The sequence below is a fragment of the Salmo salar genome, chromosome 12 (genome assembly GCF_965601325.2).
Source record: "Salmo salar chromosome 12, fSalSal1, whole genome shotgun sequence".
NCBI classification, from domain to species: domain Eukaryota; kingdom Metazoa; phylum Chordata; class Actinopteri; order Salmoniformes; family Salmonidae; genus Salmo; species Salmo salar.
This window is the reverse complement of record NC_138302.1, coordinates 91,759,897-91,775,026: the sequence shown is the minus strand read 5'-3', so window position 1 is coordinate 91,775,026 and position 15,130 is coordinate 91,759,897. Positions and strand designations below refer to the sequence as shown.

The 15,130-nt window shown below is 43.6% G+C and overlaps 1 protein-coding gene across 2 annotated transcripts in view; it reads right to left on the bottom strand.

Annotated features, from left to right (window-relative positions):
• The window catches only part of LOC106566044 (chemokine-like protein TAFA-2), a 146,051-nt gene that overhangs the window by 20,670 nt on the left and 110,251 nt on the right, over positions 1–15,130 (bottom strand). Inside the window, exons 3-4 of one of the 2 annotated variants that reach the window (XM_082959418.1) lie at positions 10,400–10,549; positions 5,114–5,251 (exon numbers count right to left, since the gene is read on the bottom strand). In XM_082959418.1, coding sequence (XP_082815544.1) covers positions 5,115–5,251; positions 10,400–10,549 — 287 coding nt within the window. In that variant the 3' untranslated portion in view covers position 5,114. The remainder of the gene's footprint in view (positions 1–5,113; positions 5,252–10,399; positions 10,550–15,130) is intronic. The other variant, XM_014133851.3, reaches the window with a different exon arrangement.

Here is a 15,130-nt window from a genome sequence, read left to right as displayed (position 1 = left end):
ACCTCTCTTATGGCCGCCAGTTTGTCTCTCACTCGTCTTGCAGGTCTTGACTCATGGTTATCAAATTGTAGCCTTCTTGAGAAAGTGTGAAAGACTTTCAGTGGCATCGTGGCACGGACAATCGCCCTTCCACTCCTTGCATCCCAGAGGCTACGTGTAGTCTCGCCTCGGGACCTATACACACCCACTAAGATTAGCAGCCCTATGTAGGCACGCAGGTCAATCTCATCCATCCTTTTCCAGTTGTCTCCATATTTACTCCAGGATGATTTTTTTTATGGCTGGTGTGATGAACATGTAGAATGTTCAGGTGATGTCCTGGGCATGGGCAACTGCATGTCTTGTGGGCCCTGTGGTCATCATTATGACATTTTGTGCTGCCATCCTGCCCTGGTTGTCATATGGTGACAAGGACCATGTTATTTTGCTGTTCTTTGACAAAAATGTCTCTCTCTCAGCTTGGGGGATTTCTTCTTCATCTAAAGATGATGCATTGTGCTCTGGGGTGTATTCTTCCCCATCTTCTTCTTCAGATACTTCCTCCTCTTCTAAATCATTGTTCTCTAGTTCCTCCTGGACATCTGAAAAAATCTGATCCACGACCTGTTGGGCACAGAAACGTGCACTCATGGCTTCAGCAAAGAGAGAACTGGGGGGACTGTCATCTGCAGCACCTTTATAACCTCTGACTGCATTCCCCATTAGTAAACAATGCTTTCAATAAATGTTTATTTTGTCTGAAATGTTGTTTATTTTGTCTGAAGTTGTTTTTATTGTCTGTGAACTTGAGTCATGTGTGGGGTCGTGGAGGGGAGATGCTGCACAAGCACAAGGACGTTTAAGTTTTGTCTGAGTTCAATCAGTAGCACACATCATCTCAATTTATCATTGTGTGTGTGTGTGTGTGTGTGTGTGTGTGCATATGTGTGTGTCTGGTTTTTGTGGTGTGTAAATGATTTTATAACTGCAGGGTCAAAAATGACTTTAAGACAATCTTTGTACCCAGTGGTGTACAGCTTTCATGGGAATGTGAACAAAGGCGATGTTTCACTTTTTCAAATGTTGGGGTCACTCTAGGAAAAGTCATACAATTTCAAGTTGAAAATATATCATTTAGGGGGTTTCTCTGCTGTTAAACATAGTGGTGGGTCATTTTTGACCATTAAGACAACAGAAGGGTTAATGAAGCTGCCAGTTGAGGACTTGTGAGGCATCTGTTTCTCAAACTAACGTACCTGTCCTCTTGCTCAGTTGTACACTGGGGCCTCCCACTCCTCTTTCTATTCTGGTTAGGGTCAGTTTGTGCTGTTCTGTGAAGGGAGTAGTACACAACGTTGTACAAGATCTTCAGTTTCTTGGCAATTTCTCGCATGGAATAGCCTTCATTTCTCAGAACAAGAATAGACTGACAAGTTTCAGAAGAAAGTTCTTTGTTTCTGGTCATTTTGAGCCTGTAATCGAACCCACAAATGCTGATGCTCCAGATACTCAACTAGTCTAAAGAAGGCCAGTTTTATGGCTTCTTTAATCAGGACAACAGTTTTCAGCTGTGCTAACATAATTGCAAAAGGGTTTTCTAATGATCAGCCTTTTAAAATGATAAACTTGGATTAGCTAACACAACGTGCCTTTGGAACACAGAAGAATGGTTCCTGATAAGGGCCACTGTACGCCTATGTAGATATTCCATAACAAAATCAGCCGTTTCCAGCTACAATAGTCATTTACAACATTAACAATGTCTACACTGTATTTCTGATCAATTTGATGTTGTTTTAATGGACAAAAAATGTCATTTCTTTAAAAAACAAGGGCATTTCTAAGTGACCCCAAACTTTTGAACGGTAGTGTATATTGTCTAGCGAATAACAAGGTTAATAATATATCTGTGAGAATATCCAAGGGGCTTTTATATCATTCTAAATTAATACGAATAATTGCTTTGTTTAAAAAAGAACATTATTTTGGAGATGATTTTTATCTTGTAGCTCTAACTCCTACAGTGTCCTGTTTCGGGACACTGTAAAGTCCATGGAGAATAAGAGCACCTCCTCCCAGCTGCCAACTGCACTGAGGCTAGGTAACACTGTCACCACCGATAAATCCATAATAATCGAGAATTTCAACAAGCATTTTTCTACGGCTGGCCATGCTTTCCTCCTGGCTACCCCAACCCCGGCCAACAGCTCCGCACCCACGCAGCTACTTGTCCAATCCTCCCCAGCTTCTCCTTCACCCAAATCCAGATAGCAGATGTTCTGAAAGAGCTGCAAAACCTGGACCCATACAAATCAGCTGGGCTAGACAATCTGGACCCTCACTTTCTATAATTATCCGCCGTCATTGTTGCAACCCCTATTACCAGTCTGTTCAACCTCTCTTTCGTATCGTCCGAGATCCCTAAAGATTGGTATGCTGCCGCGGTCATCCCCCTCTTCAAAGGGGGTGACACTCCAGACCCAAACTGTTACAGACCTATATCCATCCTGCCCTGCCTTTCTAAAGTCTTCGAAAGCCAAGTCAATAAACAGATCACTGACCATTTCGAAATCCCAGCGTACCTTCTCCGCTGTGCAATCCGGTTTCCGAGCTGGTCACGGGTGCACCTCAGACATGCTCAAGGTACTAAACGATATCATAACCGCCATCGATAAAAGACAGTACTGTGCAGCCATCTTCATCGACCTGGCCAAGGCTTTCGACTCTGTCAATCACCACATTCTTATCGGCAGACTCAACAGCCTTGGTTTCTCAAATGACTGCCTCGCCTGGTTCACCAACTACTTCTCAGACAGACTTCAGTGTGTCAAATTGGAGAGCCTGTTGTCCGGACCTCTGGCAGTCTCTATGGGGGTACCACAGGGTTCAATTCTCGGGCTGACTCTTTTCTCTGTATATATCAACAATGTCACTCTTGCTGCAGGTGATTCCCTGATCCACCGCTACGCAGACGATACCATTCTGTATAGATCTGGCCCTTCTTTGGACACTGTGTTAACAAACCTCCAAACGAGCATCAATGACATACAACACTCCTTCCATGGCCTCCAACTGCTCTTAAATGCTAGTAAAATTAAATGCATGCCTTTCAACCGCTCGCTGCCCGCACCCAACCACCCGACTAGCATCACTACTCTGGACGGTTCCGACTGAGAATATGAGGACAACTACAAATACCTAGGTGTCTGGCTAGACTGTAAACTCTTCTTCCAGACTCATATTAAACATCTCCAATCCAAAATTAAATCTAGAATCTGCTTCCTATTTCGTAACAAAGCCTCCTTCTCTTACGCCGCCAAACATACCCTCGTAAAACTGACTATCCTACCGATCCTCAACTTCGGCGATGTCATCTACAAATTAGCCTCCAACACTCTACTCTGCAAACTGGATGCAGTCTATCACAGTGCCATCCGTTTTGTCACCAAAGCCCCATATACCACCCACCACTGCGACCTGTATACTCTCGTCGGCTGGCCCTTGCTACATATTCGTCGCCAGACCCACTGGCTCCAGGTCATCTATAAGTCTATGCTAGGTAAAGCTCCGCCTTATCTCAGCTCACTGGTCACGATAACAACACCCACCCATAGCACACGCTCCAGCAGATATATCTCACTGGTCATCCCCAAAGCCAACACCTCATTTGGTCACCTTTCCTTCCAGTTCTCTGCTGCCAATGACTGGAACGAACTGCAAAAATCGCTGAAACTTTTAACATCAGATATCTGAGCAGCTAACCGACCGCTGCAGCTGTACACAGCCCATCTGTAAATAGCCCATCCAATCTACCTACCTCATCCCCATATTATTTTTATTTACTTTTCTGCTCTTTTGCACAGCAGTATATCTACTTGCACATCATCATCTGCACATCTATCACTCCAGTGTTAAGTTGCTAAATTGTAATTACTTCGCTACTATGGCCTATTTATTGCCTTACCTCCTCATGCCATTTGCACACACTGTATATAGACTATCTTTTTTTCTATTGTGTTATTGACTCTACGCTTATTTATTCCCTGTGGCTCAGTTGGTAGAGCATGCTGTTTGCCATGCCAGCATGGTGTGTGCAACGCCAGGGTTGTGGGTTCGATTCCCACGGGGGGCCAGTACAAAAAAATTAATGAAATGAAATGTATGCATTCACTACTGTAAGTTGCTCTGGATAAGAGCGTCTGTTAAATGACTAAAATGTGAATGTAACTCTGTGTTGTTGTTTGTGTCGCACTGCTTTTCTTTATCTTGGCCAGGTCGCAGTTGTAAACGAGAACTTGTTCTCAACTTGCCTACCTGGTTAAATAAAGGTGAAATAAAAACATTGGTGCAAAGAAACTAAAAGCAGATTTACCCAACTCTGAGGAGACCGAAGGGATTTCCACAGGTCGCCGTCCCTGAATTAAGGCCATTCCCTTAATTATGTGAGGCACTGGTTCCCAACCAGGGGTACTTGGACCCCTGGGGGTACTTGGCCTATCCACAGGCATTACATTAGAAGGTAAATCAGGGGTATTCTGGGCAGTGCACATTTCAGTTGGTGGTACAGTAACCGAAAAAGGTTGGGAATCACTGATGTGAGGTACGGCTGGAGTTTTTGTAAGAGCTTTACAGATAAAATAAATCATTGAATTGACCTACATAACTTCAAAGAGGGCCAGCCTACTTTCTGTAAAGTATGCAGTGACGAGTACTGCACCTATCACCCTTAATAAAACGTTGTGTTACGTAATACGTGATAAGTGGCTAAGTTTGCGTGTGTGGGTCTCTCACTGCAACCTCTAGATACTCCTCCTTCAATATACACATATTTGACTGTATCTCAGCAGAATTGAGCCTTTTTGATCATATGAACTTTGAATGTATTCGTCCTGACAGGTACAGACACACAACCAGTAGGTGACTACAGTTGGCTATGTAGAGGACCAATCAACACCTTAACTTACTGAAGATTCTACATCATGGTGGAATTTAGAAGAAACAAAATGGTGTGTGTGTGTGTGTGGTGTGTGTGTGTGTGTGTGTGTACGTTTGTGTGTGTGTGTACGTTTCTCTGTGTGTGTGTGTGTGTGTGTGTGTATGTGTGTGTAACAGTACATGTGATGCATTTGCTTACATTATGCACCCACCTTCGTCGTCTTCACTTTGTTTCCCGTACTGCAGCTCCAGCCTTTCAGATCAGGCAAAACTTTACACTCCTCCCCATCCATACATGGATGCATCTGACACCACCACTTCTGGGCAACTATGGATGCTGCAAGAGGCAACAAGACAGGGACACAAACGGTTAATGTGTGCCCTTTACAAGGCAGTGAAAAGATACATCCACTAGTAGACTGCAGTAACAACTGAACCAACAAAAATATGACTGTTTCTACAAACATGTCAATGAAAGTGAATGGAAGGCATTTTGATCCACCCTGACAGTAGAGTAGTGAGATCCTCCACGACTGACAGTAGAGTAGAGAGATCCTCCATGACTGACAATAGAGTAGTGAGATCCTCCATGACTGACAATAGAGTAGTGAGATCCTCCATGACTGACAGTAGAGTAGTGAGATCCTCCATGACTGACAGTAGAGTAGTGAGATCCTCCATGACTGACAGTAGAGTAGTGAGATCCTCCATGACTGACAGTAGAGTAGTGAGATCCTCCATGACTGACAGTAGAGTAGTGAGATCCTCCATGACTGACAGTAGAGTAGTGAGATCCTCCATGACTGACAGTACAGTAGTGAGAGATACCCCATGTCTGACAGTAGAATAGTGAGAGATCCTCCACGACTGACAGTAGAGTAGTGAGATCCTCCATGACTGACAGTGCAGTAGTGAGATCCTCCACGACTGACAGTAGAGTAGAGAGATCCTCCATGACTGACAGTAGAGTAGTGAGAGATCCTCCATGACTGACAGTAGTGAGAGATCCTCCATGACTGACAGTAGAGTAGTGAGAGATCCTCCATGACTGACAGTACAGTAGTGAGATCCCCCATGAACGACAGCAGAGTCATGAGATCCTCCATGACTGACAGTAGAGTAGTGAGATCCTCCATGACTGACTGTAGAGTAGTGAGATCCTCCATGACTGACTGTAGAGTAGTGAGATCATCCATGACTGACTGTAGAGTAGAGAGATCCTCCATGACTGACAGTAGAGTAGTGAGAGATCCTCCATGACTGACAGTAGTGAGAGATCCTCCATGACTGACAGTAGAGTAGTGAGAGATCCTCCATGACTGACAGTACAGTAGTGAGATCCCCCATGAACGACAGCAGAGTCATGAGATCCTCCATGACTGACAGTAGAGTAGTGAGATCCTCCATGACTGACTGTAGAGTAGTGAGATCCTCCATGACTGACTGTAGAGTAGTGAGATCATCCATGACTGACTGTAGAGTAGTGAGATCCTCCATGACTGACAGTAGAGTAGTGAGATCCTCCATGACTGACTGTAGAGTAGTGAGATCCTCCATGACTGACTGTATAGTAGTGAGATCCTCCATGACTGACTGTAGAGTAGTGAGATCTTCCATGACTGACAGTAGAGTAGTGAGATCCTCCATGACTGACAGTAGAGTAGTGAGATCCTCCATGACTGACAGTATAGTGAGAGATCCTCCATGACTGACAGTAGTGAGAGATCCTCCATGACTGACTGTAGAGTAGTGAGATCCTCCATGACTGACAGTAGAGTAGTGAGAGATCATCCATGACTGACAGTAGTGAGAGATCCTCCATGACTGACAGTAGAGTAGTGAGATCTTCCATGACTGACAGTAGAGTAGTGAGATCCTCCATGACTGACAGTAGAGTAGTGAGATCCTCCATGACTGACAGTAGAGTAGTGAGATCCTCCATGACTGACTGTAGAGTAGTGAGATCCTCCATGACTGACTGTAGAGTAGTGAGATCCTCCATGACTGACAGTAGAGTAGAGAGATCCTCCACGACTGACATTACAGTAGTGAGATCCTCCACGACTGACATTACAGTAGTGAGAGATCCTCCACGACTGACAGTAGAGTAGAGAGATCCTCCACGACTGACAGTAGAGTAGTGAGAGATCCTCCACTACTGACAGTAGAGTAGTGAGAGATCCTCCACAACTGACTGTAGAGTAGTGAGAGATCCTCCACGACTGACTGTAGAGTAGTGAGAGATCCTCCACGACTGACTGTAGAGTAGTGAGCGATCCTCCATGACTGACTGTAGAGTAGTGAGAGATCCTCCACGACTGACAGTAGAGAAGTGAGATCCTCCATGAATGATAGTACAGTTTATTTTATTATTATTTTTTATTTCACCTTTATTTAACCAGGTAGGCTAGTTGAGAACAAGTTCTCATTTACAACTGCGACCTGGTCAAGATAAAGCAAAGCAGTGCGACACAAACAACAACACAGAGTTACACATGGAATAAACAAGCGTACAGTCAATAACACAATAGGAAAAAAAGATAGTCTATATACAGTGTGTGCAAATGGCATGAGGAGGTAAGGCAATAAATAGGCCATAGTAGTGAAGTAATTACAATTTAGCAACTTAACACTGGAGTGATAGATGTGCAGATGATCATGTGCAAGTAGATATACTGCTGTGCAAAAGAGCAGAAAAGTAAATAAAAACAATATGGGGATGAGGTAGGTAGATTGGATGGGCTATTTACAGATGGGCTATGTACAGCTGCAGCGGTCGGTTAACTGCTCAGATATTTGATGTTAAAAGTTAGTGAGGGAAATATTAGTCTCCAGCTTCAGCGATTTTTGCAGTTCGTTCCAGTCACTGGCAGCAGAGAACTGGAAGGAAAGGCGGCCAAAGGAGGAATAGGCTTTGGGGATGACCAGTGAAATATACCTGCTGGAGTGCTTGCTACGGGTGGGTGCTGCTATGGTGACCAGTGAACTGAGATAAGGCGGGGCTTTACCTAGCAAAGACTTATAGATGACAGTAGTGAGAGATCCTCCATGACTGCGAGCTGACTGGCTGCCTGGCTGCCTGGCAGGGCTGTGTGTTTCCAGAAGTGAATTACAGGCCGTGGGTCAATGTCAAGCCGATGAACACAGTGGCAGGAGCGGAATAAACAGAGCGGCACAGTGGAGGTGGGGGAGGAGCAGAGCTCCAAGGTCTACAGCTGCCTCTAAGGAGGCCTGTAGGGGGTAAGGCTTCCCTTGAGATTTCTAATGCTTCAGCAAGCAGTGTCAAGACGCGAGGAAGCCCCTGTCAGAGCCATTACAGTACAGAACACAAGACAGGGATCGATTCACCTGTCGGAGGGGCCACTGAGGACATGATATTAAATGACCGGTCCCCCTCTCTACTTCAGCGAGCCAGCGCAGCAGCTCCCCAGGTCTTAGTGTCTCATAATCCAGCAGACAGACTGCAGACAGACAGCATATAGCTGGCTGGCTCAGTAAGAAGTTGACTGGGTCGGTTTGATCCCAAACAGATCACATACAGAATGCTCTAAGACAAGTACTCTAAAGAGCTCTTAACCAATTAAATGGTTAGATTGATCAGTAGATTGATCAGTAGAAGAAAATATCTTACCCTAAATGTGACCCACCACCTGGATTCGGTCCTATGTAGCAACATTTGAAATGGTATTTTCTACATTGGATAAAAGTAGACTCAGAGCTAGAAATGTGTATATCATACACTGCAGTTGAGGAACAACGGGAAAGTGAGTCTGCATTGAAAGTTAATAAACTTGTAACCCCACTTTTTAGAAAATGACCCATTATATTTTTGGTACACCTACTGGAGAGCTCTTCTTTGTCTACAACCATTCAGCATTGTTCACACCCTCTTAAGCCTTAGCCCCACCCATTACTTTAAGGTTTCACATGTGAGGCCATGTGCTAAACAGAGTGAATACGTAGAGTAGTAAACAACCGAAGATTTCAAGACTAAAAGTGGTGAAAGTAGAGGCAAAAGGTAGTAGTATATTGGCCTATATCCTAATCTGATTTTGGTGCAGGTCATGTTGTACTTTACATTACGGTCTCTGGTAAACACACACTCTATCAAATAAAATCAAACTTTATTTGTCACATGCACAGGATACAAAAGGTATAAACGGTACAGTGAAATGGTTACTTGCACAGTGGAGTCTTGCATAGTGGTGTTAGCTAAACAATTAATCATCATCCCAACTCATAATACCACGCACCATGCATGAATCTGCAGGTAACTAAAGCTAACCAACTAGGTTCAATGTTTGCCAGCTAATATTAGGCTATAACTAGCAATACAAATGGCTTTCTGAGATACAAATAATATTACTAAACAGATCATACACATAACGTTAGCTAGCGAGCTAGCTAACAGTACGCTTTAACTTGCAATGAAAAACAAGTTTCTGAAAAAATTTGAAACGTATAATATCTGAAAATGTAGCTAAACTCTTACCCATATACATTGATGAACACTTCTCCCTCTGTCATAGATGCCATGGTTGCCCTTAATTTGAAGATGTAATCCAGAGACAGGTGTTTTATACAACAGCCTCCTCTGTTCTCTTTTTGACTCTCTCCGTATTTGGCAATCATCTCTCTGCTTCCACCGGGCATTCCACTGATTACTAATATCAGTCAACTTCTTCCATGACAACAACACTGTTGATCGTTGTTTCTTCCCCTATCACGGTCATCAGAAGACTCTACAATTTCTAGTTCAATGAAAATGTTTTTTTACCTAAATCAGGTATTTCCTCATCGTCTGATTTAGTCAGGGAGAGTCAACATGGCACAATCATCCTCCAGAAAGTAGTCCATCACAACCTTTTCCCACTGATCTTTGTCAATAGCGCAATTAACTTCAGGGCAGCAATGCAACACCTTTTCAGTTATTCATGATATCTTAAAAAAGAATGCTGCGGTAGAAAGGATTATCCACACATATTGAGCAGCTCATGTTGTAGACAGAAGCATGTTACATGGCAGACCAATCCGAACTCATCTCTCGACATGTCCAGCTTATCCATTTTCTCAGCCAATAATGGATAGCAGGAAGGTTCCTGTATTTTTCCGTGGCTAAACCAACTAGGCTCAGAATTTAAAAATTGTATTCAAATTTACAGATGGCATACAAGTTTGCTATTAAGGCACATGAAAGTTCACATGTTCCAGAAGGCATTTCGGCCAAAAAACGCATATATTAAAAAAAGTCTTTAAAAAAAACGTTAAAATGTCTTTCCTGTGAAGTAGTGGCGTGCACATACTCCTGGCATCTTAAACGGGTAACACATTTAGAAAATTTGAAAAAAGCATTTGAAACAACACTATTTCTAAGTGATACATGAGTGAAACTAGACCAATGTTGGTACAATATACAGCCTCTTACTGTGGTGTTAATCCTGTCAATAAAAATTCAAAAATACGAGAGAAAAAACAACGACCGTACCGTCCACACAAGATGGGGCCGCTCTTGTTGTCCCGGCAACCTGTCCGGGGAAGCAGGAACATTTCACCGTCTGGGATCTCTCTTCGATCTTGTTCTTGTTGCAGCAGCGGTGGGCGGCGGTCACTTCACAGGTCCCTGCTTTGACATGCACTGCAAACACAGAGGTGGTTCCATGTTAGAATCATGTTCAACACTCCAGCTCCTGCAGAACAAATACTGTAAGCTACAGCTGTGTCTGCAAGGACAGATCTCAAATGACCCTATTCTCATTAGTGCACTTTGTATGTTTGGCCCAGGTTTGAACAGTCACATAGGGCTGCCACATTGGGCTCTGGTCAGAATAGGGCAGAGCATGAAAAAAGCAGTGTAACTGGCTTTGAGGTCCATATCTGAATTTGAGGGATACAGGAAGACAAAGACTGTACCCTACAGAGGCTTTGAAACACATACTCTTTGTATGTACCCTACAGAGTCTATCAGACACATCTTTGTTTGTACCCTACAGAGTCTATAAGAAATCTTTCTACAGTATGTACACTTCAGAGTCTAATCCCACTAAAGCAATGAGTATATTGATTGGGAATATCCCTCCTGATCTTAAATGGCCTTTAAAAAATCCAGAAAAGAGTGGGGAGGAGGAAGTGTATTAGAACCTACCAGGCAGGGACCTCTATATAGCTGACCTGCAGCTCACTGCAAAGATACATCTCTCGTGTACTTTCATGCTTAAATTGTTCTCCACGTAGGGGGCCTTTTCTTTCCTGCAACTGATGAATTATGCATAGGGAAAATCCTTCTTTAAAAGCTGAGAGGGCCACAATTTCAGTGGTGAGAACACGGACAATATAGTCATTGCTTCTTGAAGTAAGGGATATAAAAATACCCCTTATAGATTGGTGCTGAATTATTAATTCCAAGTATAAAATGTAGACTTTTTTTTGTGGAGATGTTTGAACTAGCAAAGCATCAATCCACAGCAACGTTAACAGAAATAGGTTGTCAATGATGTGTTTTTAAATGCCTCCTTTGATGTAAGTAATCGTGGACTGAAAGATCACAGAATTATTGTGTCAATTGAGTTTACATCTATAACAGTATGACCTGTGTTATACCATTTAAAGAATGAGCTTTTTAATATTTAGAATAATAATTTACTGCGGGTGATGATATCCTTCATGTACACAGTTGTCTTTTTAGATAATAAAAAAAAAAATCTATTTGTGTCTATTTTATATTCATTACCTTCCTTCTTAGTAGGCCTACGTGAAAGTCTTTCGTTTTTTACACATCATTGTCAAGGGGGAAAACGATTAAAAGTTTCAGTGTTATTTTCAGATCAGCCTTAATTACGCCTGTAAAGATTTTCAATTTGGGACCTGAATTGAAAATAGATTGAAAATGGGCCTCCATCTTGTCATTAGTGAGCAATCCAAAAATCTAATCTACAACATTAAAAACATTTTGCTTCCAATCAATAAGGGGCAATTCAAATTCCAACAAAAGGCCAGTTAACAATTGGTGATTGAGTGCTTTCCAGCCAACACAACCTTACTGATGCAAACACAGGTGAGGGTCTTCGCCTGTGATGTGATTATCTTTAAGCCACAGGCATACCCCTGGGTCATAGTTTCAATTGCTCAAATTGAGTATTCCAACTTTTTTGAAGAGGGGGAGATAGCTGTGTGTGACTGATACGGAATCAATAACGGTCCAGTAAAGCTCTGTGACACTCAGTCACTCTGTTACACTGGGAGATAAACAGAACAATCGAATGTCAGAGTTGAGAATTTGAGAACACACAATAGATTCAGAGAACTGTGAAATGTCATAACAATAGCTACCTGTGATTTCGCCATAATAATTTGATCAACTTGTTCACTAAAAAGTACTGAGCACTCCACAGCAGAGAACTTACTGCTTCAGCGCTTCAACCTCCAAACCGAGCAGCCATGTCTGCTAGCCCTGCATGGCTAGCTTTGCCAAGTCACCCGGTTCATCGGCTGCGCCTCCACCCCCAGCACGCCCACCAGGCTATTTGTGGTCTGAGAGAAGGAGAGCCAGCGCAACAGAGCTACCGTACAGGGTTGGGTCTGGGCTGGATAGCTGGAAGACTGGAAGGGTTTACTCATTAAGGTGCAGCTGGCAGCATGCAGCCAGAGCTGTGAGGAGAGGAACCTGTGAAAACTACTGATTAAACCTCAGGCCTCAGCAGCCCTCTACGGGTCAAGGTCACTGACTCAGGAGTCAAACCCCACACCAAGCAGTGTGCACGGTAGGGAGGGGGTAGGGGGCAAGGTGAGGGAGATTAGGGTGTGGGTTACAGGGGTGAGGTGAGGGGTGAGGCGAGCCTTGGCTGGTAACTACATACAACAAAGAAAAGGCCATAAGCTGGCTGACTGCTGATCCTATACCCTCAGACTACACCCTCAGCATATTGGGAGAAGGTGGAAGTGAAGTGTGAGAAATATGATGGTCCTGGTGCCCATACTGTAGATGGGCAGGATGCCCATACTGTAGATGGGCTAGATTCCCTGTTAAACAGTGCATTTGGAAAAGTACTTAGAACCCTTGACATTTTCCACATTTTGTTACATTACAGCCTTATTCTAAAATGGATTCAGTTGTTTTTTTCCCTCATCAATCTACACACAAATACCCCATAATGACAAAGCAAAAACAGGTATTTAGACATTTTTGCAAAGGTATACAAAAACAATTACGGAAATATTACATTTACATACGTATTCAAACCCTTTACTCAGTATATTGCTGAAGCACATTTAGCAGCTATTACAGCCTTGAATCTTCTTGGGTAAGACGCTACAAGCTTGGCACACCTGTATTTGAGGAGAGTCTCCCATTCTTCTCTGCAGATCCTCTCAAGCTCTGTCAGGTTGGATGGAGAGCGTCGCTGCACTGGCTGTCCCAAAGCCACTTCTGCATTGTCTTGGCTGTGTTCTTAGGGTCGCTGTCCTGTTGGAAGATGAACCTTTGCCCCAGTCTGAGGTCCTGAGCGCTCTGGAGCAGGTTTTCGTCAAGGATTTCTCTGTACTTTGCTCTGTTTATCTTTCCCTTGATCCTGATTAGTCTCCCAGTCCCTGCCAATGAAAAACATTGCCACAGCATGATGCTGCCACCACCATGCTTCACATTAGGGATAGTGCCAGGTTTCCTCCAGATATGACACTTGGCATTCATGCCAAAGAGATCAATCTCAGTTTCATCAGACAGATAATTTTTTTTCTCATGGTCTGAGAGAGCTTTAGGTGCATTTTGGCAACATCCAAGTGGGCTGTCATGTGTCTTTTACAGAGGAGTGGATTCTGTCTTGCCACTCTACCATAAAGGCCTGATTGGTGGAGAGCTGCAGAGATGGTTGTCCTTCTGGAAGGTTCTCCCATCTCCACAGAGGAACTCTGGAGCTCTGTCAGAGTGACATTCAGGTTTTTGGTCACCTCCCTGACCAAGGCCCTTCTCTCCCAATTGCTCAGGTTGACCGGGCGGCCAGGTCTAGGAACAGTCTTGGTGGTTCCAAAATTCTTCAATTTAAGAATGATGGAGGCCACTGGGGACATTTTCTGGTACCCTTCCCCAGATCTGTGCCTCGACACAATCCTGTCTCGGAGCTTTACAGACAATTTCTTTGACCTCATGGCTTGGTTTTTGTTCTGACATGCACTGTCAACTGTGGGACCTTATATAGACAGGCATGTGCCTTCCCAAATCATGTCCAAACAAATGAATTTACCACAGGTCGACTCCAAATAAGTTGTAAAAACATATTTTTTTACACATTTGCAAAAATAACTAAAAAACTGTTTTCGCTTTGTCATTATGGTGTATTGTGTGTAGGTTGATGAGATTTGTATTTATTTTATCAATTTTAGAAAAGGCTGTAACATAACAAAATGTGGAAAAAGGTAAGGGGTCTGTACTTTCCGAATGCACAGTGTATACATGACCAAAAATATGTGTACACCTGCTCGTTGAACATCTCCTTCCAAAATCATGGGCATTAATGTGGAGTTGGTTCCCCATTTGCTGCTATAACAGCCTCCACTCTTCTGGGAAGGCTTTCCACTTAGATGTTGGAAAATTACTGCGGCTTCCATTCAGCCACAAGAGCATTAGTAAGGTTCGGTACTGATGTTGGGCGATTAGGCCTGGCTCACAGTCAGCGTTCCAATTCATCCCAAAGGTGTTCTATGGGTTTGAGGTCAGTGCTCTGTGCAGGCTAGTGAAGTTCTTTCACACCGATCTGGTGGCGGCAAGTTTTACACCACTCCAGCCTATGCTTGGTATTCAAGCCTACGCTTGGTATACTTGGTATACAGTTAACCGGGGTGGTGATCTTAGGCTTGTTTGCGGCTGCTCGGTCATGGAAACCCATTTTATGAAGGTCCCAAGGAACAGCTGTTGTGCTGATGTTGCTTCCAGAGGCAGTTTGGAACTCGGTAGTGAGTGTTGCAACCGAGGACAGACAATTTTCACGCGCTACGCTCTTCAGCACTCGGTGGTCCCATTCTGTGAGCTTGTGTGTCCCACCACTTCGCGGCAAAGCCGGTGTTGCTCCTAGATGTTTCCACTTCAGAACTTACAGTTAACCGGGGCAGCTCTAGCAGGGCAGAAATCTGATGAACTGACTTGTTGGAAAGGTGGCATTCTATGACGGTGCCACATTGAATGTCACTGAGCTCTTCAGTGAAGCCATTCTACTGCCAATTTTTGTCA